Genomic DNA, 27,311 nt, shown 5'->3' with positions numbered 1-27,311 from the left:
GCTCGAACTCACGGACCTCGAGATCATGACCTGAGCTAAAGTCAGATGCTTAACCGACTGAGCCACTAGGCGCCCCATCCTAGATTTTGAATATGTGGATTAAGTATCTGTTACTATTCGGGAAGCACTGCATCTGAGCAGGAACCAAACCACATCATCTAAATTCTCTTCAGTCCCTTATAGGCGGGACTATATTGAAAGCTGAATTCTAATTTCCCCAGATAACTTTTAATGGTTCTGGGACCAAAATACATTGCTTGTCTCCCAAGCCAGCAGTCTCCACCATGTCCCTCTGCAAGGCCATTCCTCCCCTATTACAAATGAAGATGTGAGAAGTCCAATGCAGGACAGGATGTGTGGTTCAGTACAACCATGGTTTGGGGTCAGAACACTATTGCTTATCTCACTGACTGATGTAATTCAAAATTTCATGCTTCAGATTAAAGTGTTACACTATATCTGCATAATGGTATGATAACACATTGAATTTTGTATTTTAACTGAAATGTAATTGATATTTTTTAAAGGGTTTTTCCTGGTTAAGCAAATGCATTATGTTGGTTATGAAAAATAAATAAAGACTGCGGTTCTTCTAACATCCCTACAAGTTTGGAGGTCACTTAATCACTGATGCTTCCAGCCTCTTAGCCTTTCCTTACTAAAGTTTTAAGAGATGATGGTAATTGGGGCACCTGGGTGGCTCAGTCAGTTAAGCAGCCAACTTTGGCTTAGGTCATGATCTTGCAGATCATGAGTTTGAGCCCCGTGTCAGGCTCTGTGCTCAAAGCTCAGAGCCTGGAGCCTGCTTCAGATTCTGTGTCTCCCTCTCTTTCCCTCTGCCCCTCTCCCACTCATGCTCTGTCTCTCTGTGTCTCTCAAAAATAAATAAAAACATTTAAAAAATTGAAAAAAAAAAGAGGTGATGATAGTTGGAAGAACATTTTATTTGTGAAGGCAGTCACTAGCGATGCAGGATTGGGGACAGGCAGCTACAGCCCACCCTGTGTAAGAGACATAAATCAGACCTGAACGTCATTAGTCTGAAGTCTGAGTAGGCTCATACATTCATGGTAGATGGTAATAAATGTTTTAGATGAATCTTCTGTAAGGTTACGTTTGCTCTCATGTAGTCCTAGTGTCCCATAGCCCCAGAAATACTCAATCGTGGGTTTGTAGACCCTTATTTAATATTTTAAACGGTTTGGTCTTGTACATAAAGGCCTTGTCTGGGAGCTTTGACATTTGTTACAAGCGTGTACCATCCGCATTGCTTAATAAGACATTTTGGAGGCTCTGGACTTTAGGCAGCAATGTTAGGATACTCAAACTGCAGGATGGTGCTTAGGCCAACGGTAAAATACATGGATTAAGCCTTTTCAGTGGAATCTTCTGGCTAGATGTTATTGTCCTGTTGAGTTCAGAGAAGGCTCCTTGCATAGCTTGCTGGGCTCTTTAGTGCAGCCAGACAGGCTCACAGCAGAGCTCACTGTCAGAGAAATGTCCCTTGGCACTGAGAGCCCAGTGCTACCTGCAGTCACTGGCCAGCAGGGCTAGTCCTGAACCTGCTTTGCCACAAGGTGGTTTAATGGGACCTTCAAAAAAATGTGTTCTTCAAAGTGAGAAGGAAAAGAATAAAGATGGTAGGTAGAAAATCGCAAGAGAGGCAGCACCAGGCCTGGAGTCACTTGACTACCCACCAGCCAGTAAATAACTTAGGGCAAGCCCTATACTTGCTCTGAACTTCTGTTTCTGTGTCCATGAAGTGAGAGGCTGGATGAAGGACGTTTTCAGCAGCGTCTTTTCTTGCATTTGTACTTGAAGGCAGTAATCAAGTCCATTAAGTACATAATCCATGCATCACATGAATAAGGTCTTACCATTAGGGTAGTGTTAACTAGATTAACTGAGTTAGCCTTTGCTCAATTTCTGACACGGAAAAAGAAAATATTTTATTTCATGTTATCAGCACTTAGTTTGTAAAGCAACATTTTAGACCTTTCCTTATTTGTCTTTATATTTTTGATAATTTGTGAGCACTTGCTGATTAGCAGAAATTTTTGGATGCTTGGTATATTTCATCTCACTGAATCCTCACAAGAATAACTCAATGAGGTAGCTGTAATTCCCGTTTTAAAAATAATAGGCACTGGAGTTCAGTGTAGTGGTTGGACCTGGAGGAAGGTATGGGGGGGGAGGGGGACTTTGGGTCCTGCTCCAGCACCTCCGACTTCTGTGGCCCCTCCTCTACTCCTGAATCAAGTGGGGATGGGGGTGGGGAGAGCATGTGGACTTTCAGGGGGCTGAGGGAGGACACACTTGGAGGGGCGGGGGTGGGGGGAGCACCGGGACCTTCAGGGAGCTGGGGGAGGACACACTTGGGGGGCGGGTAGAGCATGCGGACTCTCAGGGGGCTTGGGGAAGACACACTTATGTGATGTCTGCGTTGACTTAGCAGTGTCTCTAGGACTACGAATGGCTGTATGCCAGTAAACTTAACTGTTAAGATGCAATAGACAAACTGCATGAGAGGTACAGTTTACCAAAACTGAAATGAGAAGAAAAAGATCTGAATGGCCCTGTATCTGTTAAAGAGATCACATTTGTGTTGAAAATCTTTCACTTGAAAAAACTCTAGGCCTGGAAAGTTCCCCTGGGTTCTGTCAAACATTTCAGGCCCCTGATAGATACATGCCTAGTCGCAGAAAAAAGATGTGTAACCATAAGCCCCATAGTGCGATGGAGAAGGGCAAGGGCCCCAGGCCCGCCCCACCTCCTGCTCAGGGACCTGGGAGTTGCTGGTCAGCCTCTCGGCCTTGGTTTTCTCAACCAGCACCCTGCCTCAGAGAGTCATTAAGATTAACTGCTGCTGAATATAAAGTACTTAGGACATAGCATTTGTTTATCATTATCATAAAGACCACAGTTGATCGTCTCTGCAGAGGCCTGTGTACTGGCTCATTTAGCTGGGCAATGCTATGTGTTGTCAAGATCTGAGACCTGAGGTGGGATGGATTTGGGGGCTCACGACATCACCACTGTGTTGAAATAGAATATCATGGTTTTAGGTGGGAGTGAAGTTGTCGGAGTTAATCCTGAGAATCATCAATTTAAACTTTTCCTTTATCAATTCCCTGCCTCTCCCCCCGCCCAACCCCAGTTTGGTAATCCAGGTATAATTCTTAAGGCAGTTTAAGCTGAATAAAGTTGGTGGGAAATAACAACTACCTTCGTACATTTGGGGCGATGTCATATGAAAGGGAAGATTTATTCTGTTGAGCTGCAGGAAGCAGAAACATGACGAGGTAGAGGCTACCTAAGAAGGTTTGTCTCTAAATAGGGAGAAACTGTCCTTGGAGAGGCTCTCCTGGTTCAGATGAAGAAATTGTGTTCATCTCTAACCATGCCAGGCACCAGGAATCTTAACGCATAGCTCCTGTCCTTAAGATGTTTGCAGTTTAGTAGGGTAGCTGTGAAGATTGATAGAACTGGACAGGTATGGGATATATTTTAGTAGTGGAGCCAACAGGTTTCTTGGGGCAGGGCGGGGCATTGTGCAGGGGTCAGAGAAATAAATCAAGGACACCTACTAGGCATACTCAGCTTTTTCTAAGGTAAGGAAAATGAGGTGGCGCAGGAACAGTGACTTTAGTCTGGACCTGTCAGCTTGGCTGTAACTGCTCACCATTCCAGTAGCGATGCTAGATGCTAGGAAATGAAGACTTGTAGCCATAGCATTCTCTAACACTCTTGCATGATCTCTTCTAGCCTCTGAAAGCGATTTGCTGAACAAGCGCCTAAAGCTTGATTATGAAGAAATCACTCCTTGTCTTAAAGAAGTGACCACAGTGTGGGAAAAGATGCTTAGCACTCCAGGAAGATCAAAAATTAAGTTTGACATGGAAAAAATGCATTCGGCTGTTGGGCAAGGTAAGCTTTATGGGGAATCCATCCCGCCATCCTTACCTCCCATTGATGTTGGGAAGAGGTATGGAATAAAAAAACATTAAAGCCCAATTTTGGTGGCTGTTTCTCTCGTAGTTACCACACCTTTCTGTAGTCTGTTTCCACATATCTTAATTTGTGTGAGTTTCATCACCTTTCATGATTCCTCTTAATTAATTAAAATGCCCAGAAGCCTAGGAAGCAGGAAGAAGATAGGAAAACAGGGCTTAGTTGCCTACAAACTGGGTAATGATGACATATCTAAGTTAGATGGTAAAGCAAAAACTGATTGCATGGCTTCTCTGGGGAAACAACACAGTTTTATGCACAGACTTCGGACAGGTCGTCCCAGGTTTAGATCCCAGCCCTACTGATTTGCCAGGTGATCTTAGGCGAGTGACTTAGCCTCTCTGAGTTCTACTTTCCCTGTTTGTGAGGTGTGGGCGATGACAGTGATTGCTGTGAGCAGTAAAAAAGCTGATACCTGGAAGCACACTGCACATCCCTGCTACCCTGGAGGGCCCGGGTGGGTAGGCGGTGTTTGTGGGTTTTTAGTGTGGTGTACTGACAGTGTGCCAGTCCACACTGCTACTGGCCTAAGAATAGGACTTGGGACTAAACATTTAGAAACTTTTCCAGTAATTTGACAAGGGTGATCCAAAAAAAAAAAAAAAGTGGACTTGTCTTTTATCAGTCTTTTTTTTCTGTTTCATTTTTATATAAATTCATTTTTACTGTATTTTATAAAAGTATCAGCAGTGGATTGGAACATTTTAAAAGAAAATAAAAACTGGTTCTTCACAAATAGTTTGAGTAGCTCCATTTTACAGCTTAACTTTGATGATTATTAGTGTTCAAGTAAACCATTTCTTTTAAATAAATGTATATTAGCATCTGCTGGCAAGATCAGAGACCTTTGGAGTCTAATTTTAGTGGTTATCAAGTTCTGGTCAGTTTAGTCAAGAATAACCAAGAATTCAGACAAAGCAGTTCAAATATGTATGAAGCTTAGTTTTCTTCTGTGGACTTTGTTAGCAGCTCAGCGGAAGAAGTTACACAGTGTTACTTATCTCAAGAGAGAGAGTGGGCCAAAGCATTTACTCCTACTGTAGCCTGTGGGCATTATTTAACCTTTATCTGAACTTGACTGTGTCACTTTCAGTAATAATATGTAGTGATTGCTAGTTACGACTTTCCCCTTTCTATGGATAAGGAAACATGACTCTGTTGTAATGGGCCCAGGGCCTGTTCACACACCCATCTCCTGGAGTTCTCACCACCACACAGCACTGCCTGTGGTTGGACCTGCCTCGGCAGTGCTCTCCTCAGAGAGCAGAAGTGTGGCGGGTGGTGAGGACTCAGACTCTTAATTGGCCAGCGGCTTCCCGTGTGACCTTTGGCAGGTGTCCTCGCCCTCTTGGGCTCCAGCCTTCTGGCAGCTAGAGTGAGAGGCATAGACCCTACAGAGGGTCTCACAACTCTCTTCGAGTTCTCACGTTCTTTTGCCCCTAGTGATTGCTGGAGGCTTAACATTGCACCAAGTGGCCCCAGATTGCCATTTGGAAAAGGGAGAAAGCAGAGAAAAGAAGGACTCTGTTCTTTCCATTTTCACTGTTGACTATATGATGGTCTTCAGGTGGCTTCGCTTGTACAAAAGGTAAATCGCATGGGTCTGTGACAGCTGTTCTGAATGTTTGAGTTTCTTAGAAACCGGCACCTGGAGATACTGGTTTTCGTTATGTATTTGACAAGAGGGAACTGATGGAAACACTCCAGGCATCTGGAACCTGTGTAGTGAACTTTGGGATAGGTGATTATACAGTTTGTAAACTGAGATGAGCTGAGGCTAACCCTCTTGTGTCCACTGACATGGTCATATCATACCTTCTGTGGCGGAAACTCTATTTCTTACTGCACAAGGGGCTTTTTCAGTTATTCGGCTGGTTTTAACACATAAGATGTAATGACTCCAAACAAATGCCCACAGTCCATCTTGTAGCTCAGAATAAAAAACGAGATTAAGGGGGGGGTCAGAACCACCCCTTTGGCCTCTTAGGTAGAGGCCAAGTTACTACAGAGACTTTGAAAGAGAAGATAGTCCCTGTGTGGGTGATGAGGCCCTTCCTCTTAATGGTCTGAGGACCCCTAAGTGATGGAAAAAGGGATTTATAAGCCTTCCAAGTTAAAATTGGATCAGAGCAGCAGGATTAGTGTGTCAGCTTAGGAGAAGGAAGAATAATTCTGTAGAGCTTTAAATAACTCAAAGCTTAGTTTGGGTTTAAATGATTTCACTGAAGATAGCAAGGTAGAGCTTTGTGAACCGGAGTATACTTTTCTAGGATTGAGATTGCGAAGAGGGCACCTCAGCAGTTGGCAGTTCAGGCCAGATGCAAACACTGCTTACCTGTGATCCAGCAATGCCACATGTAGAAACCTGTTCTAGAAATTAACCAGTCAAAAATGTACTGCAGTAGGAAGAATGCATATTATGGCGTTGTGTAGCCAGTAGCTAAAACAGAACCAGAAACTCCTGCCATGTGACCGCCCTGTGCCATAGTCCTCGAAAATGACACAGTAGATTTGTATTTACTGGTGTAAGAGATGTGTGAGATAAGTAAATGAAAAAAAAAATACTGTATGGTCTCATGTACAGTTGTATATTTCTGTATGCACATAGTGTGTGACACATGCATGACACAATTGCACATATCCGAGTAATAGGATGACCATACATCCGGTTTACCTGGCACAGCCCTGGTTTACAGCTTGTCCCAGTGAAATAATAAATAGCCTTCCTCTCTGCTTTCAAATGCTTCCTGCTTTGGCGTGGTGAATTATGTGTTCATTCTAGTTATGAGTGAGTGGTTTTTCACTTTCTTTATACCTTTTGCATTTTTAGAAGGGCTTTTTTTTTTTTAAGTGGTGAGCACAAATTACTCTTGAAGTCAGTAAAAATAAAAAGGTGTTTATATTCAGGGGGAGAGTGGCCTCCTGTCCACCCGGAACCCTGCCTGCAGGCCCAGGGTACGAGTGGAGGCAAAACTGAGCATGGGGAAGGCTGTTCCAGTCCTTCTCAGCAAAAACATTGGCTCCAATTCGCATGACTCTTTGTTTTTAAATCACAAAACCTAAGCTCTCTTAAATACGAGAATATGTGGTACTGTCCAGTGACACAAGCGATATTCTCTTCTTCCAAAAAATAAACGTCTGATAAGATAATGGGAATGATTTAGTAATAAGAGGAAACTGGTTATCTCATACCTTGGGAAAATATCCCAGTTTGAAAATAATAGTTTGTGAAAAAGCCCCGCTATAAATCACTTAACGTGGTGACTGTTTTTCAGGCCACATTTACTTCTTTATAGTTTGAAATGTTAAGGGCTTGTGTGCGTGTGTGTACACACACACACACACACACACACACACACACACAATGATATTCTTCGAAGCAGGGAGAGAGGAATGGAGTAATCTAAAAAGGCAGATGTCAGGGTGTGTTAGTTTCCTGTTGCTTCCGTAACAAATTATTACAAAATTGATGGCTAAAACAGAAATTTTCTTCTCACACTCCTGGAGGCTAGAAGTCTGGGGTCAGGGTGTGGGCAGGGACGCACTGGGCATCCCTTGGCTTGTGGCTGCGTCACTGTGCTCTCTGTCTCCATGATCACATTGCCTGCTCTTCTCGTCTTCTCTGTGTCTCTTGTGATGACACACGTCATTGGATAGAGGGCCCACTTGCATCATAAGGATGCTGATCTCATTTTCAGACCTTAATTATGTCTACAAAGACTCTTTTTCCAAATCATGTTCACAGGTTCCAGGGGTTAGGATGCAGACACACATCTTTGGGGGCCACCACCATTCAACCCACTACACAGGATCATGAGATTAATGCCAAGACCAGCATTTAGAGAGGGTGTGAGTTGTGGTCACAGTGAAGTGTGGCCCTGTATTTCTCCCACAGGCTCGCCTTTTTTGTTTTCTTTTACAACTGGGCTGTGTAAGGGAAAAGTCAAATTGCTTACCGTACCCAGGATATTTCTAGGAGATGGCTGAGTGATTGTTCTAAATAGTTCCTTGTGGATCTGGTAATAAATGAAATTGACCACTATCTGGTTCAGATCCACAAATGATGATTTCATTATTAACTGCCAGGCAAGAACACAAAATATATGTTCTCTGGTCCCCACCCGAGTAGCAGCTTGCTGACTGCTCTGACAGAGACGACAGTCCCTCCCTCTGCTCTGCTCCTACCCAGCTGGGTGATCTCGGCTGAGGGACCTGTTCCTGTGAGCTTCAGCTTGTCTTTACCAGGAAGGGTCATCATCCAGTGTTCCTCAGCGGGTCGTGGGGACGACGATGCAGTACTTAGGATGGCGACAGCACCTGGCAACCTCGTGCTGGTCTAACCTGCCGCTGCTGTCTTGCCAAGGGTACAGACTTCCGTCACATGTGGCCAGTGGAAGACCAGGAAAACTGTCTTCGTGGGCAGACGCTCTGATGAGCAGGAAAGTGTTCAAAGCGGTCCCATTTTTTCGTGGAAGGAAGGAGACCTCAGTCCCTCAATCAGAGGCTCCTTTTCTCTCCAGAGGACTCCTGTCAGAGATGAGACAGATCTGGTGTCTTACTCTGCAGGCTCCCTTGTCTCCCCATTTCTACATTCGGGCCTTGTAACAGCTTAATGGTGAACCAAAAAGTTCTGAATCAAAACCGTCAATATTCCTGCAAAGTTTGCCTTAAATGACGTCATTGGCTTTAAGAGAACTTCTAGTTTCAGAGGACATTTTTAATCACGTTGCGTAGTCAAATCAGTTGTACTGAAAACGTGGAATAGAGGCTCTCGGATGGCTTTTCTTGTTTTCCCGTCCCAGTTGAATGCTGCCCGAGGCACGTTTGTGTGGACGGCGGCCAGTCCGGCCTCTTGTCCCTTTCTTAGCCCACCTTGTAGATGGTGTCTAATCCGTATTCCCCAATTAGGCTGCCCCCTCCCCAGCTCAAAAACATTCTGGGGTTCCCCAGAGCTGCCACATAAAGTGCAGGTAGCTTGCCTTTTACTTCGCCTCTAATAAATCCCTTCCCCCTTCCCACTGCCACCTGCCCCCACCACACATGCGCCCTGCACCCGAGGCAGAGAAACACGGAGAGTTTTCTTCCTCCGACGTGTCTTCTCTCTCCCTTACCCTTCCCACAGTCTTACGTCTTGGCACAAGTGAAGGATTCTGTGAAATCTTGCCATCCTTCGTCTGAACCCTCGTATGAGACAACATTTTGCATTGTAGTTTTACACGCCTGGGAGTCTTTGCCTCGAACATTAATTGGCACCAGATGGGGGCTCGTATTCATCAGTTTATCCACCACCCCCCCCAAGTGTAGCACAGTCCGAACATCATATATATTTGAAAGCCGTAAGGAAAGTGCGAGGGGCCAGCGGAGGGGTGGGGAGGACGGGGATGTGGAGGAAGGAAGGAAGGGGAGCAGGTAGGACAAAATTTTAGTTGTTTCCTTTCCCTTTCGACGCTGCTAATCCATATGAAACAAGAGGTTGTCAGTGGAGTGAAACCTAACTCATTTTTTATTATTATGTCGTACTCTGAGCATAAAATCTCTCTGTTTCCTGCCCCTTCTCCTGAAGGTGTGCCACGTCATCACCGGGGGGAGATCTGGAAATTCCTAGCAGAGCAGCACCACCTCAAACATCAGTTTCCCACTAAGCAGCAGCCAAAGGACACGCCATACAAAGAACTCTTGAAACGGCTCACCTCCCAACAGCACGCGATTCTTATTGACCTCGGTAAGTCTGCATTTGGTTCGACACGAAAATGGAAGGTCCACTCACTTGAAAAGTCTGGAGAGACTGTCTGAGTTATTTAGTGATCCGCCTTTAGGTTTAGCAATCAAAATTTACTGCTGAGACGTTCAATTGGAAAAGCCCTGGAGTAATCACAGCTGCCTGGAGTCATGTACTTGAAAGTGTATAAAAAGTCTCTCTCTCTGTTGTTGACTCCGCTCTGCACGAAGGCTCTGCTCGTGATCATCGTTCAGTTCAGTAATTCAGATACTGATAGGCAGTTTTATCGTCAACCAAAGGAACGTCCTGGAAAACAGAAGTGTCCATACCAAGGCTTGGTCTAATCACAGGAGCCGCCCCCTGGTCTTTACTAATTACAAACAGCACTTACGAGAAAAATTGTGGAAAGCAGTTTGTGGGTGGGTTGTGGGCCATTTTGTTTTAGAAACAGGGTGGCAGCTGGTCTCTTGAACAGTGTTAAAAATGCTAAGATGGACACAGTGTATTGGCTGTATCCGCAGGTGCCCCGGTGAAGGACTCGTGGAATTGGGATGTAGCTGTGGTATATGAAAGGGCCCCTGACCTGTCCGTGGCCGTGGGTGCAGGTGGGGTGCATCCTCTTCTGGCCCCACGTGGCAGGAGCTCGGCCCTGTGGCTTTTAGAGGACATGGTCCTGCTTCCGGAACGTCCATCCCGGCTGCTGCTGCCACCAAGGGCACCCAAGGGTCCGTCTGTGCTTTGGGCCCCGCAGTGGCCGTGCAGTAGCCAGGAGGCGAGGATATTTCCCAGTAATCTGGGGTGTGATCTAGATCAGACAGCATCGAGTCTTATCTGTCTGGCCACAGAGCAGATTAAAAGGTCAACTGCATAAAAGTTCTTCATTAGGTCCGAGCTCAGATATCACCTCTGAGAAACTGTGCCTTCAGACGACGAGGTGCTGCTGCTAAGCCTCTCTGTCCCGTTCCATGATACTTACACATTCATTATTGTTCCAATTACTGTTGTTACTTAAAGCTACTGTGTAACTTTACCTTGAGCCAAATGCTGTGTAAAGTTACTTAACTCGCCTTCTTTAGTTTTCACACCAGGACCAGCTACCTATTGTTCTATCTCTGTTGAGAGTTGAGAAGATTGAAACACTGAGAGACCTTAAGTAACTTGCTTAAAGTAACACAGCTGGTGTGCTGCTGAGCAGTGTGGCTGCAGGGCCTGTGCCCTCTACCCCTCCCTCCCCAGCCAGTGTCCTCAGTGAATGGGCAGCGCCTTCCTACTGCCCTTCTCTGTCTAATGCCGTGCTCTGTGGGCTGGACTGGGGCTGATGTACCTTCCTACCCCCAGCTCCTGGGACAGAGCCCGTCGCGTAGTAGGTGCTGAGAAGTCTGAGCTGCTGAACAGGAGCCACCACACTGGCATGCCACTCTCACATGACCCCCGTAACGGCCCTGGGAAATGGGCCCCGTATCCTCTTAAGAAATGAGGAAACTGAGGCACAGAGAGGTCTGCTCTCGACCATAGACACACAGTTAACTGGCAGGACCTCACCCCGCTGTGGCTGTGTGCCACAGTAAGGCCCCTCTGTCCTGAGGCCCTCTGAGCCCAGGATCCCCATGTGTTCCCGTGGAAATGGCTGGCCGGGTGAAGGGTGATGCTGACTCCGTGGGGACAGTGTACAAGGCGTGGGGCTGGAGCCCGTTTGGGCCACTGACCCCAAGAAAAGCAGTTTTGTGACCTGGCAGCTGTGTTTGCTGATGTGATGAGTAACAGAAAAATGACACTGTGTTCCTATCACATGAAGTGAAGTGAAAAATAAATCGAGAGTAGGAGGTGGAAGGGGGTGGGAGGCACAGCCGTTTTCTGCATCTGCCCCCCACTCCACAGTGGGGTGGGAGGAGGAGGTGGGACCATGTTCTCCCTTCTTCAGTAAAGATGTTCCCTTCTCTGTCTCCTGGTGCTCTCCTGTACTCACTTTTCTGCAGATGGGGAAGAGAAGGCCAGGTCAGCTCAAGGGCCTGGGGTGGGGGTGCCGCTCCTGCTGTGAGCCCACTGCAGCCTGTCCTCCGGTCAGCACTGGGCTCGTGAGAGTTGAGATGCTGCCTTTTCTCGTTCACGGGCAGGGCCAGGCTGCACTCACATCCTCTGGTCCCTGCCTGTCTCCCAGCATCCCCTCGCACCCCCAGAGGCCGGCTGCAGCCACCCTCCCCGACCGCACTGGCTGCCTCTCCGCCTCACCTCCTTCCCAGTCCTGGCCTGGCCTCTACTGCAGGCCCTCCGAATGCACGCCCGAGGCCTGAAAAAGCTCTTTGCAGCAGTGCGTCTTCAAGAAACCTCTGTGCGTGTCTCCGGGTTTTATCCAGGGAGCCTTCCAGAGCCAGACTGCTCTCCTGACTTGAGCTGGGAAGACCACCCAGCGGTGGGCCCTGGCGTGCAGCCCACGGGCTCTGCTCAGTCAGGTTTCAGGGAGCGCTCACGCGGGAGTTCTAGCAGACTTTGCCACTGCTTCCCCCTCACTCCTCACCAAGGGGCAGCGTGTGCCCGCCTAGTTGTTTAGTCTATACTCTCTATTTAGTCTGCACTGTGGCTAACGCGAGGCCTAGTAAAGGTGTGCAGTGCTGCCCAAAAACAAATCCGTATTTCAGTTTTTCCTGGAAGGCGGCATCTTTATCCTGGCCACAACAGAATGCCTGTTGATTGGGGTATTTTGGAACTTCATGGGTTTTTGTTTTCCTGCCGCTTGCTTTATTTTCTGAAATGAGCTGCTAATGTAATCAGCTTTTTATAAGATTTTTTCCTGCAAAGAGTAAGAATAATAGGTAGTCAGGCAGTTTCATAGTTTATAAAACATATTGCTTAGCCTTGTCGGGTTTCAACTTTACACAACACTATGTGAATGTGGACACATATTATTTCCACTTTAGAGATGATAAATGAAGCCCAGAGAGGTCGTGTGCTTTGTCCCAGTTACAAGCTGTTCGGTGGCAGAAAGTTCTGGAACCTAGGTCATCTTAGTGTCTGTATCGTGTCCCTTCCAGGACACTCTGTAGCTTCTGTCTTTCTTGGATCTGCCTCCCACCTGCCAACACAGCTTCCCCACCTTAGGGATGACCACACCCAGCCCAGGGAAAATAGAGCAGAGGATGCTTAGCGAATCATTCTTAGTTCAGGAACCTGCCCCAGCCTCTTAAGCCTGGTTCCACCTACAGTAATTCGTGCTGCCCCCAGGTAATTGCAGCTTTTCTCTTCTCTGGCTCTCCCTACTGAGTAGACCACATGACAACCAACATCCTGCCTTCTGGCTGTGCCTCTCACTCTGGTCACGGCCACACTTAAAAGCTGCTGGTGACAGTGAGCAGCTAGCTGGAGACCCCCTTCACGCTCCCTTCCTCGGTCTTCTACCATTTCAGGGCTCCTGTCCCTGGCATCCCAGCCTGGATACCTTTCAGCACTCAGAACGTGCACCTACGAGGCTCTCCATCCTCTCCCCTGATAGGAGGGATTTAGCCAGAACAAAATGTGAACAGGTAATCCAAGAACACAGATAGAAACTGCTCCCGATCCTCCCCCACATCAATTACTTGTTTTATTAATCTGTGTTCTATAGGTTAGTAAAGCGGTGGCATAGCTTATATACTCCACAGAGGTCTAGTGAGTCTTTGGTGACCAGTAATAGTATTTTTGAGGGACTTCGAGTCTTTTTTTTTTTTTTTTTTTTTGAGAGAGAGAGAGAGAGAGAGAGAGAGAGAGAGAATATCCCAAGCAGTCTCCATGCTCTCAGCACAGAGCCCAACATGGGGCTCAGTCCCACCAACCATGAGATCATGACCTGAGCTGAAATCAAGAGTCAGACGCTTAACCAACTGAGCCACCCAGGTGCCCCTGATGGACTTCTAGAGACCCTTCATCAGTGACACCTACACGGGGTTAGCCATGCCCGTGCTGCAGCGAGAGGCAAAGGCAGGTATCCACGGACATGGTGGGGTCCACGATCCAGCATGGGAGCTGTCGTACTGATTTTTGCTTCCACTTAACATATTGTAACCAAAGGTGTAAAGCCTGCCTGGTATCTTGAAGAAAAGGAGCTGTAATCCAAGTGTTATAAAAAAGAATTTTCTCCTTGCTGTTTTAGAATCCATAAAAGATGAGGAGGAGAAGAGCCTCCAGAGTGAAGGATGAGCCGAGAGTGTTTAAGAAGACTAAATATAGAAGGGCAGACAGGGTTTTCCCTTCTCCTTCCCTCTTTGGTATTTGCCTCACTTGGCCGTGCCACAAAAGCTGTGCGCTTTGGCTAGGAAATGGGGTTGTTCGTTAGCAGAGGATGGGTGCTGGTAGCCGTTTCATTTTTGGGTTGAAGTCCTGTGTGAGAAGCTAAAAAGCGTTAATGGCAAAACCCAGAAAAGTAGCTAGAATTTGTTGCACAGCAGTCTTGCTATGTAACACTCCTCTGTGTCCAGTTAGGGACTTGGGCAGGATGGAGGTCAGATGAACAGTCACAGCTCAACAGTCACAGCACCAACGGCTACATGCATAATTTCAGCAGGTCTGTCCTTGGCTCTGGTATTATCAAGACCACATTATGGGAACGTATTGATCCCCGAAATAGCATATTGATCACTCTTGAACCTCAGAGTGACAGGACTAAATGTGGATGTGATACAGCGGGGTGGCTTCATGTCTCCCTCTATTCTTCAAGCCAGTCACCGGTGTGCTGGCAAACAGCTCCCCCAAACCCCTCAAAAGGAGGCCTGATGATAGAATTTGCAGATTTCCACAGTGTAAATGGGCTAATTTTAAGCCACCCACTTGAGGTCACTGATTGTGGAATTTAGCAGAGATGTGCACAGACACGGGAGGAGCCAGTTCTTACGGTCATTGGACCCAGCCAAATGTTTCCTAAAAATAATCTGCATACAGAAGATGCACTCTGTATGCATTCTCCCCACTCTGCCCCCGTGTCATTCAGTAGTCATTCCACAGATGCTTCTTGAGCACCTGGTACATTCCATGCCTTCTCAGAAAGACACATTCTAGCGGGGAAGACCAACATGAAACAACCGATGACCAAATTATTTCATTAAAATTGTGAGGAGTTGCACAGAGCATATCTTTTCTCCAGTATTTCTCAAATTCGGCTCAGAGCTAAAACGCGACCATTTCAGAAGACCTTGGGATCACAGCTGTCATCAGGGAAGGAGCCTTGGAGATCATTCAGTTGTTAGGGCTACTGTTCCTTGTGCAGTTGAGGAAGCTGAGAGGCAGAGGGTCACGTCAGTGTGCTGGTTTGCCAGTACCACCCCCTGGAGACACAGGAGTCGCCAGGTCCCTTGTGGAAGCAGCGAAGAAAGAAACTTGTCAATTGCAGACCGAATAACTTTGCAGGTGGCCTGGTGTGTGAGAGATCACTGGCCTCCCGTAGCAGCTGCAGTGAAGTAAACCAATGCTGAGGGGCTCATGGGTCTCCCCAGGATTAAGTCAAGTGAGCTGTGGAGAGAGTTGGGCAGGACACTCTTGACACTGGAATGGTATTTCTCCCGGAACCAGGCACGGGTCACCTGAGGATCCCTTGAAGGCCTTGTGAGAAACACACATTCCTGAGGTCACCGTCCCCGATGGGCCACTGAAGAAGACTTTTCTAGATGAGGGCCGGGAGTGTGCATGTTTACAAGTGCTTGGGTGATTCAGATGTCATTAGTGTTTGGAAACTGCTGGGAGAAAGCCCATCTTCACCCTCAAAGTGACAGAGAAGGAAAGATTCATCCTGGAAAACCATCCCTTAGCAGGGTCAACACTTAGACTGTTGAGCACTACATGAAATTAAGTTGTAGGTCATTTAGAAATACGTCTGAATTGTGGGTCTCCTTCTAGGTCTTTCCAGCACGCGTCACCACGTAGACGTATGAGACACAAAATCATTCCATGTCTTTTTAATACAAATAAGGAGTTTCTTTCTGTTCATATTTGACTCTGGTCACTCAGCAGTCTCCTCGCTCTATATGTGAGGGACACCCTGCCCTAGAGAGAAATCTGAAGGCCTACGTTTCTCTACTTCATAGCAGATGATAAAATGGTGTTTAAAGAGGCAGGTACTGTAGCCTGATGCATGTGCAGGAAGGAAGGGCTTCACAGTTTTTACCCCGTTTCCCTCAGGGTTGGCAGGAGCAAGGTACTTTTCCCAAGCCGGAGTCTTTCTTTCAGTGCTCAGTATGCTGTTCCTGGGCAGGCGGGTGGGCGGGCAGGCGGGTGCAGCTTCTACCCTTCTCACTGAGTCAGACCCTTCTTCTAGAATCTGCACAGACTTTGAACAAACATGCATGGTAAGCAGCATTTTACTTGTAGTTAATAATGTGCGTAGTGAGCAGTGAGGTCCAAGGGGCTAAACAAGTCCTGATGTGTGCACTGCCCAAGACTTCAGTCACCAGCGGCAGATTAACATGCAGATACGTGGTCTTTATAAAATGCAGGGCTCTTTCCTGGCGCTGACTTAGTACCTTCTAAATGGGGTTAGAGGGTTGCAGCACTCAGTACCGGATTACGTGAATGCAGATGCAGATTCTCCAGGAACGTTTTTAATCGGCCTGGTCCATTTTCTGCTCACCAGGCTCGCCTCCTCCCTTCCCTCCCTCTCCTGGGTGTGTACTCAAGAGCGTGGGTGAGCTGCGGTGTTCTTTTAAAAGAACCATGATAAACACATACCTATAAACATACCATTATGAACAATGCATTTTCCAAAATAAAAGAAATTTGGAGGCACTGTTTTACGTTTTAACGTCTGGATAAATAGAATTAACTGATTCTCATTTTTGTTTCTGCATTCAATCTGTTGCATTTATGTTGTTTGAAATACATGAAGACAAAGCCAACCTTGCATAGATAGATAGATAGCTGGAAAAGGGAGGAAGGACCACATGGACCCTCGAAAGACCGACCATACATTGAGAACTATTGACCTAGAAACATGTAATGTAGGGAAACAGCATCCCCCCAAATAGAATTCAGTATATAGACTGCACTACAAAGTCAGATGGGCAGTCCTTCTTCTTGTCCCTTTAGTCAAGAGCTTAAGACCAGAAGCTTGTGACTGTCCCTACTTAGGAGTCGGTGCGGGGGCCTCTCTTGCTGTGCCTAGTCCCAGACGCTGTGAGACAGGAAATGGCATTGGGAATGGCATTGGGAACACTGGGACGTTTGTTGCAGCCCAGTCAGGTTTGTGTGGACAGGTTTCTTGCATAAAGAAAATCAGTGACAGCTTCTGACACTGAAACATGGGAGACTAGACCAGTCTGGGTAATTCCTGAAGATCTGGAAGTTTGGGTCTCACTGGTGTTTTGGTGAATCTAGATGGTGATGCTGTTTATTCCTATTTTTATTTGGAATTGTTATCAGCGTTCAGTTCCACGTGTTGATGAAATTCTAAATTCCATGGAAATCAGTTGCTAGGCCTGTACTTTGCCTCAGAAGTTTGTTAGAACATGAGGTTTTTAAACTTAGATGGAACCTTATAGTCAGTAGAGAAAAAGTTGTGCCTCTACCTTGAAAGAGAAGCTGTGCATTTTTGCTACAGAGCTGTTGTGTGTATGCTTTTTTTTTTTTTTTTCCCCTCCTGTCTTGGTTGGAAGCTGGGTTTTTGTATGTTTTCCATGTGGCAGATCTGAGGACCATTGCCCATGCTTGAGCACCATTAATTGCACCCACTTGTGTGGGGCATTGAACGTGTATGTACTCCCAGCCCCACAAAGTATGCATTCTGCCCTTTAAAGAAGAGGAAAATGTGTGTCAGACGGGTTTGGTGGTCCATTCCGAGCTACCTATGCTGCGGTTGGAATTGTGGGCTACTCCTCTGCACTTGACCACGCTGCCTCGTGGACAGATCCACATAGGAACATTTTCTCTCCATTCATCAGAGCTCATCTGTCATGTTTTATGTAAGACACTCAGCTAAGTTCTACATTGTGGTTGTATTGTTTTGTTTTTTTCTCCACTATTAAAAATGGGAAGGATAACACCTCTTGTTGAGGTTGCATGGGTGAATTAAGACTGAGCCTGAGAACCAAGTTCTGTGCGTCCCGGTCCAAGATGTGCACCCTACCCCACACACGTGTTACCTTTCCTTTCCTTCCCTTTTTGTGAAGTTTCCGAGGGCCTAAAATAAAACCTAATTGTTCCTCACAAGTGGCCCCTAGCTTTCTACTTCCTACCTGGTCCCTTCTGTATGGGTAATTACCCTGTTTTCACTTTCATAAAAGTGAGTCCTCCAGGGGAACCTGTGTGGCTCAGTCAGTAAGTGTCTGACTCTTGATTTTGGCTCAGGTCATGATTTCACGGTTCATGAGATTGAGCCCCATGTTGTGCTCTTTGCAAATAGTGTGGAGACTGCTTGGGATATATTCTCTCTCTCTCTCTCTCTCTCTCTCTCTCTCTCTCTCTTTAAATAAATAAATAAATAAATAAATAAATAAATTAATTAATTAATTAATTAATTTAAAAACATTTTTAAAAGTGAGTCCTCCGGGAACAAGGTTGAATAGTGAATAGCGCTTGCTAAGCCAAATTCAAGCATTTGGAAGCAGAAGGGTACTTTCTCTTAAAAATATTCTGTGATGTATTTTCTTACCTAATTTGTTGTAAATTGTGATAGAAATTAACACAGGTCTATAGTCCTAGATCTGTAATTCCAAAACCCAAAAGGCTGATGAAAACCAAAAGTTTTTCTGTAACTCCTTTTTTGGCAGAACGTCATGAGTCCTGGACTCTTTGGAGGCAAAGTTTGACTCAAACTGCCATGAGGCCTTTCATAGACTTTGCTGTTCTCATTAGTGTGGCTTTGCATTAGTATCGCTGCAGTATCGTAAGTGTGATGACGCTGCGATCCTCAGCCCCACTTGCTAGGGTTACATAACGTACAACCGATATGTCACCTTTCTAAAATTCAGACTCTGAATTGTGAAATGCATTTCCTTCAAGGGTTTTGGTTGAGCGACTGCAGAACTATACTGAGTTGGTTCCATTTATGAGGTTCTCCAAGCTTTATAGGTCCCAATAGGAATTTGCCCCACCCTCTACCCTGTCTGCTCTTCCTGATTAGTTCTTCATTTTGATGACTCACCTGGTTTCCCAGGCTAGAAACGCCGCAGCCTGCTCTCCGCTCTCTCCTCAGTCTAAGCCTGTCCCGAGAGTAAGTCCAGAGTCCAGTGCTGGTCACACTGCCCCACCACTGCTCTCCCGGGTAAGGGCCTGTGACCGCTCCCTGGCTCGTGTCCAGGCTGACGTCCTCTGGCCCTTGCCTGCCCTGGGTTGTTTTGCAGGCCGGCTCCTGGAGTTTTCTTTAGCGAGGAATCATGTCTCTGACCCCTCAGTGACCTGCTGACTCCATGGCCCTCACACGGCCCATGGGCTAAGCCTGCTTTCCAAGCCCTTTGCTTACAGGCCTTGCTCTTAACTCTCCCATCCTCTCTCCTGATGGGCCGACCCCAGACCTGGGGGTCCTGCTTGTGTGATCGCTGCTGCCTGCGTGCTTTCCCCACCGGCCTGCTTGGTTCACACCTGTTTCCCCTGCTTGGTCACTTCCTCCAAACAGCCTTCCTGGACTCCTGGCCTGGGCCTGGGCCAGGCCTCTTGGCTTTCGGGCTCATCTCTATAAATTGTCCTTCTGTGCCTGTCCTTCCAGTGCTCGCTGTCCCCATGCGATGGCAGAGAACCGCTAGTATCTTCAGTCATGTGAAATCGTCTCTCTCAGGTGACAGCCTCATGAAGGCAAGGCCACGACCTCCTGTCCTCAGCACCCTGTGTAAGACCTGTGGTCACTGAATATTGAGTTTTCTGGATTTATCCCCCCTTTTTTTTCCCCTACCAGACTGTGAGTCTCTTAAGGGCAAAAAAAAAAAAAAAAAAAAGGTGCATCTTTCAGTTCTGTGGCACAGTTCCTGTCCCCAGGGGAGCACCGAGGCCGGGCTGGGGGAAGGATTCTGTTAGTGTGCTCACATGAGGACTTTGGAAAGCCCACATCTAGCTTGCGTGTTCTTTGGTGCACGAAGCAGGCCTAACGTGTGCTGCTGTTTGAACAGACCTTTCCCATGAATAACCATCGTCGTCCGAACCCAGGCTCGGTGGTCACGTGGGGTATCCCGCCCCCGTGGTGGGTATTTATTCGGTGCCAGCTATGTGTGGCGTCACAGCAGGCACGCACACCCTCTTGTGTCTAATCCTCACGGCAGCCCCAGCGAGTGCAGTCACACTCCCTCCTTCCGGGCGAGAAGGGGAGGCTCTCAGGGATCCACCGAGTGCCCAAAGTCACACAGCTGGAACAAATGGAGACAACAGTGCCTGGTACAAGGGACTGTGTGAAAGTGCTGAGTGAGAAGTAGAGCAGAAGACACTAACCGAGTTGGAGGAGCTGGGACTCCCCAGGGGAATGCTTTGCTGAGGCGGCAGAGGACTCGAAGTCTCCATGAAAAAAAGGAAGGCAGGACTTTGGCTGTCCTGGCAACTCGTGCTGTGAGCTGGGGATACTGTGCGTGGTAATAGCTATTTTTCCCCGATTCCCATACCTTTTCCTTTGACATCTATGGTGTGAGAACTCTGTCTCTGGAGTTAGGGACCGGAGTTCAGATCCTCGGTTGGCCATTTAATAGCTGGGTGATTTTACTGAAGGGCCTTCACCCACCGCATTTTTCTCAGTAAAATGCGGGTAATGTTACTGTCTGCGTGGTGGTAAAACGCTCCATGGAGTATTATCAGTGTGATGTATGTGATAAGTCCTGTCCCCACGTAGAGTGTGTGGATGGCTTTTTGAAGTTTCCTAAGTCAGAGACCCACAGTCCAGAGGTGTTTGCATATGTACTTCAGATGCTATCCAAGTGTGCATCTGAGGACTTGTTCTTAGCAGAGGAGATGCTACGTGGAAGTTTTTCTTGGTGAAATTGGATAACATTCCAGATCTGTAGTTGATCAGAAAGTGTTCGGGCCTTGCCACCAGCGACTGCGGAGCAGAGCTTGAGGCCAACGCCCTTTGGGTCCTGCGCTCCATGGACCCTCGGTGTGACACCATTGGTGGCCTGGCTCTGCCGTCAGACTGTCCCGGGACCCTCCTCCAGCTGAACCTTTTCCAAGAGGTGCTTGTTGGAAGCCTGAAGATAGAGCATGAGAAGTTCTCATGTGGTTCTTTTTTTCACGTCAGCGTGCTGATAAAGGTCATGTGTTGGGCGGAATTTGGCCTAAGGTTTGCTTTGTTGTAACATACCGTTTGGTGGCAAAGCTGCGGGGAAGGCGGCTGGAGCAATCCCTGAAGCTTCCTAGGGGGCCGCCTGCGTCAAACAGGGTGTACAGTTTGCAGGGCCCGTTGCGAAATGAAAATGCAGAATCGCTTGTCCAAAAATTATTAAGAATTTCAAGACAGTGGAACAGCAGAGCATTAAACCCAGCACGAGACCCTTCTAAGCACACAGCCATTGCGATCACACGGACACGATGCCTGTGAATGCCCCGCCCCAAATCTGATAATTGTTGAGTACTCTAATTGCCAGAAGTCACTCCCTGGCTTGCTGGGCTCATCTTAGTAGGAGTCTTTGCAAGGATTAAATGAGAAATGTCCACCATTGATAGATGAATGGATAAATACGTGGTATATATACATGGAATATTATTCAGCGATAAAAAAGACTAGGATCTTGCCATTTACAACATGGATGGACCCAGAGGGTATAATGTTAACTGAAATAAGACAGAGAAAGACAAAGACCACATGCTTTCACTTACATATGGAATCTAAAAAACAAAAATGAGCAAACAAAAAAAACCCCAGAAACCGACTCATAAATACAAAGACACCAGTGTTTGCTAGAGGGGAGGGGTGTCAGGGTGGGTGAAATAGGTGAAGGGGATTCAGAAGGGGTATAAATGTCCAGTTATGAAATAAGTCACAGAGATGAAAAGTACAGCACAGGAAAGGTAGTCAGTACTGTAATAACGTCGTCTGGTGACTACACTTCCTGTGTTGAATATTGAGTAAGGTACAGAATTGTCAAATCCGTACACCTGAAACTGATATAACACTGTATGTCAACTGTGATCATAAAAGTAAGTTTAAAAATGCCCCCTCTACACACAGGCCATTTAGTGCTGGCTCTTGTTTCTGTGAGGGGTAGCATCTAACACAAGAGGGCAGCCCGACTAGCAGAAGCGCCAGCACGGACAGATTGAAAGGTGACCGACCTTCCCTGGCGTTCCTGCACGCCACATGAGGTCTGTGTGTTCCGCCTCCTGTACCTGTTTGAGACCCAGAGGAGGTTGGAGGGAGGGGTGCATGCTGGGCTGGGGCAGGGGCAGGGGCATGCGCAAGATACGCAGAGGTGGGAAGAGCCCCGTCCGCTTCGAAGCAGGTGGGGGAAACGGAGTGAAGAGCTTCCTGTCTACTTTTGCCCTGATCCCTCTGAGAATGCAGGGAAAGCGATACACTCACAGTGTCAATACAACGGGCACGTGCGTTACTGAGCACTTGCAATACAGCAGCTCCAAACGGAGATGTGCTGTCAGTACAAGGAGTACAACTTGGTTTCCGAGGCTTCGTATGAAAAAAAGGAACGCAGAATGTCTCAGTAATTTGTGTATTGATTACCTGTTGAAATAACATTTGTTTATGTTGGGTTAAACAAACAGTCTTAAAATTAATTTTACCTGTTGCTTTTTAATATGGCTGAAGGAAAATTTTTAATTACATGTGTCCCTGTCACCACAGTTGTTACATGCTGTAGACTAGGAAAATGCACAGGAGGCATAGTACACCCTCTCATGCTCTCACACACACTTGCAGGGCTGCCCGCAGCCCAAGGAGGTTCAGAGCCTCCGAACACCCCCTCCCTGCTCCCCGGGCCATGCCCTGGAGTAGAGGATGAGGCGGGGAGAGTAGGTGAGGAGGTGTGCAGAGCTCCCAGGCTGGGGGGGTAGGATTTGTTCTTTGAGCACCGGGGGCTATTGATTGCTTTCCAGCAGTGGGAGGTGACGTGTTCAGGGTGTGTTTGGGGACGATTTGTTGGGGGAAGAGGTAGAGCAGGCACTGAATGAATGCAGGACAAGAGATCAGGAAAGTAGTTAGGCCGCGGCTGTCCTCTTAAGTCAAGTTCAGACAACCCGATCTGGATTAGTTAAGTGCTTTCTCATGAGCCAGAGGAAGAACACATAAATGCATCCTCCCTTTGCTGAGGCTAAATAAGGTGAACAATGAACTTGTGGCCTAGATGCACCTTCTGCCTTTACTGATCCAGACGAGGCTGTGATTCTCACCTGGGTCCAGGGTTGGCCCTCGGCTTGGCTCTAGACGTTTCCTCTCTCAATCAAGTACTTTTCTCCCTGGGGGCACATTTCCTTGTCATGCGCATTCCAGAAGGAGGGGGGTGAGGTGGTATTTGACAGGTATCAGCCACAAAAGCCTACAGGACAAAAGAAGTCCTTAAACCTTATCTGAAGACCAGCTTTTTATGAAAATAATCAGGATGTTGAGGGTTTGGGTTGTTTTTTTGTTTTTTTTTTCTTTTTCTTTCTGGAAGGTAACTGTTTTGTGTAAAAGAAAACACCTGCTGCTTCTCGGTCTGTTTCAAAGCACTGCTGCTTGTGGTTTAAGAGTACAGAAATATGCATGTGGCGTGAAGCATTTGCAGGCAGAACATGGAAAAGCTGGTCGGGGCGTGTCCAGAGAAAGGCGAGGCCTGTGGCTGCAGGTGGGTGAGGTGGGACAAGCTGGTACAGAGCCACAGCTGTCCCCTCCTCGTGAGAGTAGAGGTACGTTCAGAGGATCGACAGTTTTCTTTTTGTTGTACATTGAAATCCAGATAACTGCAGGACCAAAGGTGGTTCTCATTTCTTTCACCTGAAGCACCGTCAAAAAAGGCACGGATCATTGCCGATTTTTTAATTGCTAACGTTACTCTTTTTTTTTTTTTTTTAATTTTTTTTTTTTCAACGTTTATTTATTTTTGGGACAGAGAGAGACAGAGCATGAACAGGGGAGGGGCAGAGAGAGAGGGAGACACAGAATCGGAAACAGGCTCCAGGCTCTGAGCCATCAGCCCAGAGCCTGACGCGGGGCTCGAACTCACGGACCGCGAGATCGTGACCTGGCTGAAGTCGGACGCTTAACCGACTGCGCCACCCAGGCGCCCCGCTAACGTTACTCTTAAGAGCAACCACCTACTCTTGTTGACAGAGCTGGTTTGTAATCCACCTTCCAAAGATCTGTTCTTTAACCTGAAGCACATCGGATTTCTGGTTCAATAAGCTTGCTTTCTTTTCTTTCTTTCCTTTTTGTTAATTATTGTAACCAACGTGTATTATTTTTGCAGGGCGAACCTTTCCAACACATCCGTACTTCTCGGCGCAGCTGGGGGCGGGCCAGCTCTCACTTTACAACATTCTGAAGGCCTACTCGCTTCTCGACCAGGAAGTGGGGTACTGCCAGGGTCTCAGCTTTGTAGCGGGCATCTTGCTGCTTCACATGGGTGAGGAAGAGGCATTTCACATGCTCAAGTTCCTGATGTTTGAAATGGGACTGCGGAAACAGTACCGGCCGGACATGATTATTTTACAGGTAGAGAGCGCTCCTTATGCGTATGCCGGAGACAAATGCCAAAAATGTTTACGATCCCTTTCCAGGTCTCTGTGAGGAACTTTCCCCACCGTCCATTAACACCGGAGTAGCTGTCGTTGCCGGCCACTGCCCGTGTGCTAGGCGTTTCATATTGCCCTTCTCCCCTCAGCAGCCCTCAGGGAGACGCTATTCGTCAGCTCAATTTATAGATGGGAAGACTGAGGCTCAGGTTACCCAGCTAGCGAGTGGCGGAGTTGGGGTTTAAAGCCGGCCCTGTCTGACTCCGGGCCCTCCCTTTACCCTCCATCACACCCCCTTCGGGGGATCTGATTTCTGCCTCCCACTGTGTCAGCCACTTCTTCTGCCACGGATCCCCCTCAGCACACCCAGGCTTCAGCTCAAATACCGAATCCTGCTAGAAGCTCTTCCTGACCACCTGATGTTGTGTCCCGCACTTCACCCCTCCCCAGGCACGTGTACTGTGTTATGCCGCCTGGTGTCTTTTGCCATGAAACACTCTCTGCCTGAAAGTATCTATCTTGTTTCCTTACTTGTTGACCTGTGTATCTTCTGACTTCTCTTAAAACATACCATGAGAAGGGAGGGATCTTACCTGTCTTGGAGCTTCATCCCTAGTTCCTAGAAGAGTGCCTGGGATGAAGTAGGCACCCGGTCGGTATTTGTTGAATGGACAAGTGGCAGGGGGCAGGCCAGAGCAAAAGAAAACCAAACAGCGGTGTGTGTAAGTGCTGCCACTGCAACCTTTCAGAGGTAGGGAGAGCTCCGGGCCCTGCTGCGGGACTATTCCGAAACATTGGAGCACATGCATACACGTTCACTTACCAGCAAGTTCTCGGATATCAGAGCCTTAGAAAGTATTTTTTGGACAGGATACGTGAGAGCCAAGGACTCTTTGAGAGCACCAATTGGGTGCTTAAAAATGCTTTCACCTCCACCTGTAAATACGAACCACGTGAACATAGAATTCCCACACAACAAAGCTATTTCACTAAAAAATTTGGACCCACAGAAGACTGCCCACAGTTACAGTCAGGTTCTTTCTATGTGCTCCCCATTAGCTTCAATATAGGCGCATCTCCCATCTGAGAGAGCAGAATTTTCAAGTTAATTTAGCATTGTAGCACACGGCCATCTTTGGGCTGGGGGCCTTAGTGACTCGATTCCTTTCGATCCAAAAAAGCCACAGCTACTACTGAAGATGGCTGCGTGGTCTGGGCCTCTGGAAACACTTGTTTTTGCCAGTTTAGAAAGTATGTGTCCAACCTATGGCATCTCATTGGGGTTCTGACCCTTTCCAGATTGTTTCTTTGGGCTCAGCCATCACGGACTGCAGAAATCTGGGCTGACGCTAGGACCCCTGTGAGCCGTGGGACCCTTCATGGGCTTCCTGCCAGAACCATAGCAGTCTCTGAAGAGGGGACCCTTTGGAAAAGTTATTTTCTCCATCTTGAGATAAACACTTGTCTTCCTATTTTAACTTGCCTGGGATCTGTGTATATTTCAGGGGGCAGTCGGGGTCTAGAGCGAATTTACTAAGTGAGCGGGTGTAATAGAGCCTTTCCACAGTGCCATCATGTGCCCCCCTTTGCTCTTAGCAGAGAGGCTGGCTTTACCTTTCGGATTCCCCTGGGTTTGAGTTTTGCTAGGAATGTATATTTATAAGAGAGTTTGAAATGTTCCCAGCAGACAGATGTTTCGATTCTCTTAGCCAAGGAACACAGGGAACGGTAGAAAGAAAGGCAGTGGTAGGAGGAGCCCGGGTGTAAGTGTGCTGGGCCACACCTGGCCAGGACCTCGCAGGCACTGGGCACCCAGGACGTGCCTGTTGGATAAGAGTAGTGGAGATCGGTGGTTATCACAATCCAAATAGAGTGTTTGACACCGTGATAAATCTCTCACAGCCTGAGTGGGATGAGTAACTGAACACACATAGCAGGAATCTGATTGTGACACCTGTGCATGTGTGTCCCCGCAGATCCAGATGTACCAGCTCTCGAGGCTTCTTCACGATTACCACAGAGACCTCTACAATCACCTCGAGGAGCATGAGATCGGCCCGAGCCTCTATGCCGCCCCCTGGTTTCTCACCGTGTTTGCCTCACAGTTCCCTCTGGGATTTGTAGCCAGAGTCTTCGGTAAGTGTGTGTAATCTGTTTGCCTGAACCAGCCTTCTCCTGTCAGATGGGAAACATTTAGTCTTGTCCTGTGGGGAGTCTCGTCATTTGTATACCTGCATCTTCTACAAGAATGGGGTGATTTGATGCTCTGAATCTAGTCAGCGTTGGGTTTTGTGGATTGCAAGACCTGCTTCACCTCTGATACTTACCTGGTGGGGTTTAGACCCACTCTTCTCACTGCCAGCCGTCCCCAGAGCAGACGTCTTAAAGACGTGGCCAGGGAGCCCCATGCTTGTATTCCAGGCGTGTGTCTCTCGTGAATCATCTTCCGCAACCTCTCTGACCTGCGGTTCTGTTCGTTGATGGCTCCTTGAAACTTTTTTCCCATGACTTCTGGGCTCCTGTTCTTTTCTACATTCCCTTGGCGTCTCTTCCTCCCATGTCTCTTCTTCCCTGCCCTTGGCTCTGCATTTCCTTTGTCCACTCACTGTGGAAACCCCTCTCTGCTGCACCTCACGTGGCCCCCGCCTCATCTTCCCAGAGCCCCCAGCCCTTCACCACTGTGCCCACTGGGACCGCAGGCAGCTCACATTTCAGACATCTCCTACTTTCTTGATTTACTTTTTGAGAAGATTGTCTCTGTCAAAGTTAAACGGTTATTCACATGCAAAGTCTCCAAGTGGCCTTGAGATGGCAGGGGTAATAATCACATCTGCTCAGGCTCAGGAGCCCAGTGACCCCTGTGAGCCTGGGCAGCTCTCAGACACTGGGTTTTCCCTGCTTCAGAGTGAAAGAACTATTTTGAGAATTCAGGTTCTTTTTAATTTTCTTCTCTTACTGCGGAGGTTATTAAAAAATTGATAATCCTCATACA

General features: G+C 47.4%; 1 protein-coding gene across 7 annotated transcripts in view; it reads left to right on the top strand.

The window, feature by feature from the left end:
* TBC1D1 (TBC1 domain family member 1) overlaps positions 1-27,311 on the top strand; it is a 225,072-nt gene that overhangs the window by 180,669 nt on the left and 17,092 nt on the right. For all 7 annotated transcript variants that reach the window (XM_086705242.1, XM_086705243.1, XM_086705241.1 and 4 more), the window contains 4 exons: positions 3,766-3,927; positions 9,575-9,733; positions 24,055-24,299; positions 26,296-26,455. In XM_086705242.1, coding sequence (XP_086561368.1) covers positions 3,766-3,927; positions 9,575-9,733; positions 24,055-24,299; positions 26,296-26,455 — 726 coding nt within the window. The remainder of the gene's footprint in view (positions 1-3,765; positions 3,928-9,574; positions 9,734-24,054; positions 24,300-26,295; positions 26,456-27,311) is intronic.

The sequence above is a fragment of the Puma concolor genome, chromosome B1 (assembly GCF_028749965.1).
Source record: "Puma concolor isolate L17-30 chromosome B1, mPumCon1.1.hap2, whole genome shotgun sequence".
NCBI classification, from domain to species: Eukaryota; Metazoa; Chordata; class Mammalia; order Carnivora; family Felidae; genus Puma; species Puma concolor.
This window is presented reverse-complemented; position numbering and strand designations above follow the sequence as displayed.